General features: G+C 35.4%; 1 protein-coding gene across 1 annotated transcript; it reads left to right on the top strand.

Annotated features, from left to right (window-relative positions):
• The first annotated feature begins 213 nt into the window (after positions 1-213).
• LOC125852209 (protein LAZ1 homolog 1-like) lies at positions 214-1433 on the top strand. The gene is made up of 4 exons (XM_049531946.1): positions 214-231; positions 379-444; positions 503-748; positions 849-1433. Exons 1-4 carry the CDS (start codon positions 214-216, stop codon positions 1131-1133), a joined length of 615 nt encoding a protein of 204 aa, XP_049387903.1. The 3' UTR covers positions 1134-1433.
• The last annotated feature ends 1834 nt before the right edge of the window (positions 1434-3267 follow it).

Raw genomic sequence — 3267 nt, forward strand, 5'->3', positions numbered from 1 at the left:
CTTTGGCATGCGTGATGACTTTCATCAATAGTCCTAACCTATTGGTGCTCCAACTCCATCTTGGCCCAACTTCGNGATTTTGCAATAATGTAAGCCCTCAAAAAGTATTGAGCCTAGGAATAATCCTTGAACCCATTGAGCGACAAATTATGCTATAAGCTGCTGCAGAAGTTCTTCTCAAAGTTTTGAGTAGAGAAGACTGGTTAGTGTGCAATGTGGAGTATCACTATGGTAGGAACATACTCTTCATGAGCATCATAATTATCTACTTTTCTGATGGAAATTTACTTAGGATTTACTTGGGTGGTTGAGAAATGCAAACCTAAGAAGGTGCAAGGTTTTACCAGATTTGCTTTTTAACCTGTTATTTCAAAATAGGGGAAAACCTTTTGCTCGATAACAGTTGCTGCATATGTTCCTCTGTGTGATGTTTTGAATTGTCTGGTGAGCAGAGGTTAGGCAATTGTTTATTACAGTTATCTAATGTTTTCTTGTAAAACAGATGGGCGTTGCTGCTGTGGTGCATCTTTATGTTTTCCCAGCAAAGCCTTATAAGCGTGGGGAAAGATGTGTTAGGAATGTAGCTGTGCTGTCAGACTATGCTGCTCTGGACACCCCACCAGATCCAGAGGAAGTTCGGGACTGTGAAAGGTCTACCCGTGCACGCATTTCTCGGCCTGAAGAGAGAGAGAAGCGTCTAAAATTTCACCAGAGTGTTCGTGATGTAGTTGTTGGAAGTGGTGAAATAGTAAGATTTTCATTCCTTAACGTCTTCTTTTATTGTTTTAGGTATTCTTTTTTTTCTCCCACTGTGTAACTAATGTGTTTTCTGTTATCACATCTTTCAGATAATTGATGATATGAGGTTCACAGTATCTCATGTTGCCGAACCAGTTGAAAGGGGAATTGCTAAAATAAATAAGACTTTCCATCAGATATCAGAAAACGTAAAACGGTATGAAGAGAGGAGGAGGAACTCGAAGGATGACAGTTATGTTGTTCCGCTGAACTCATGGACGAATGAGTTCTCAGAAGTACATGATGATCTTGTTGAAGGGAGTATGAGTGACAGTGGGATGCATGGCAAGAGACCACATCATCAATCCAAAGGGATGTCATCCCTACGGAGATAGTAAACCTTTAATCTGACCTATAGAAAAGTTTAGATTTCATCTTCTAACCATATTGTTCATTCAGTATCCACTGTGGAAGTTTTCCACAGTGAGATAATATGGTAAGCAACCTATATTAGTAGTGCATGTGATCATTGAGAAGGCACCTGTCAGGGTTGAAGTAGTGGAAAGATTTGAATAGCTGATGATTTTCATATGTAAAGTTTGGAGGAAAATTCAGATAATGACATGGGTGGAGTAAACTGATTATATAGTTTGTAGCAGGAGGTGAAAGAAAATTTTCAGCTACTAAGTTCCGACCGATCTTCGAAAAGAGTACCAACTGTTAACTGTTACTTGTGAATGAATTTTGCACTACACTACATAGTCCTCCAAATGCATATTATTTCATGTTGGTGAACTTCCCTACTTAGTTCTGCATTTTGTTAAGACTTGCAAGCATCTGCGTGTTCATACAATAGACATATAGTGTTATTGTCTACTCCCTATTTTAGCTCATCTGTTTCTGGCGTAGAAGGTTTAGCACCAATAGGTCGTTTAGTTGCTAGTTAGAGTTATGACGTGTTTAGTTATTTATAGGCTAAATCCATCGGCAGCCCCTTAAAGTTGGCACCAATTTTCATTTAGACACCTCAAGTATGCTTTGTTCATTTTAAACACCCCAAGTAGCGGTCTGTTGTTTCATTTGGACACTTTTTGACAATCAACTAAAATTACAAAGTGTGTAATACACTTGCGGATAACATGACATGATGACTAATTAAAAGTTAGACATGTGGCATTTGAGTGTAAAAAAAGTAATTTTAAAATAAATTATTAAAAAGCAACTAATTTTTCAGCAAAAATAAATAAATAAAATTACCTATTTTCTACCACCCCACCTTACATCACCCCACCCCTACCCCATCTGCCTTACGTCCCTTTTGCCTCCCCAACCCTACAGCCCTTTTTTGGTTCTTCTTCCATATTTTTTTTAAAAAAATCATTAGATTTTAGGTTTTTTTTCTTCTTCTTTTTTGTTGTGAATTTGATTTTGAAAATCATATATGACATTCTTCTTCTACTTTTTTGAAAGAAAAAAATGTGTCTTGTTCTAAAAAATCTTTTCAAAATTAGTGTGATGATTTTTAAAAATTTTGTTCTTATAAACGTTTTTAAAATTAGTGTGATAGTTTTTTATTTTATTTTTTCATATTTTCTAAGGTTTTTTATCATTGATTTAAACATGGTGGGAGGTGGAATAAGTGGTAGGGCTAAAAAGTGAAGAAGAAGACGGAATTTTTTAAAAAAAAAATCTCACGCGCTCAAAATGGGTGCAGCACACACAATATGTCAAGTCAGCAAAAAGTGTTAAAATGACACAACGAGACTCAATATGAGGTTTCTAAAATGAACAAAGCCTAGTTGAGGTGTCTAAGTGAAAATTGATGCCAACTTTAGGAGGCTACCGATGGGTTCAGCCGTATTTATATATAGTGCCAATTCATGTACTAGTTAATGCATTTTTTATTATATGGAGAAAATTATGTAATTAGAGTTATGACGTGTTTAGTTATTTATATATAGTGCTAATTCATGTACTAGTTAATGCATTTTTTTATTATATGGAGAAAATTATGTGGGAGCGCTATTTCTAAATGGGCCTTGCATTGGACGATTTGGATTTAGTCGGGGCTTCAATGCGCTATTTATACCTATTTTAATTATTGGAATCAAGCGTTTTATATAGTACAGGGCAAGGTGTAAGCCCCGAGATATTGGACGTAAGTCCCATAGATCTACAGGGCGTAGTTTCATGTACATTCAATATAATTTTATAATTTTATTACTAATAAAATAAGCAAAGGTAAACCTTTCAATGATTTATGATTTTTATTTGAGATAAGTATTAATAATCAATAATGAAGAAAAAAAGTATTATAATTACTATTTGAGAAATATCATTACACCAATAATAAAAATATGATGTAAAGCAAAAAAGGTTTTAAAAAAAATTAAAACACCCGGCGTACGTTTTTACGCCTAGGACTTACGTTTTTATGCTCGGGGCTTACGCTTCAAATTTTAGGACTTACGTCTTATGAATCTACGTCTGTCTTTAGTTTACGCCCCGCCCCAAGACTCGGCCCAAAAC

Source organism: Solanum stenotomum, unplaced genomic scaffold (assembly GCF_019186545.1).
Source record: "Solanum stenotomum isolate F172 unplaced genomic scaffold, ASM1918654v1 scaffold32805, whole genome shotgun sequence".
NCBI classification, from domain to species: domain Eukaryota; kingdom Viridiplantae; phylum Streptophyta; class Magnoliopsida; order Solanales; family Solanaceae; genus Solanum; species Solanum stenotomum.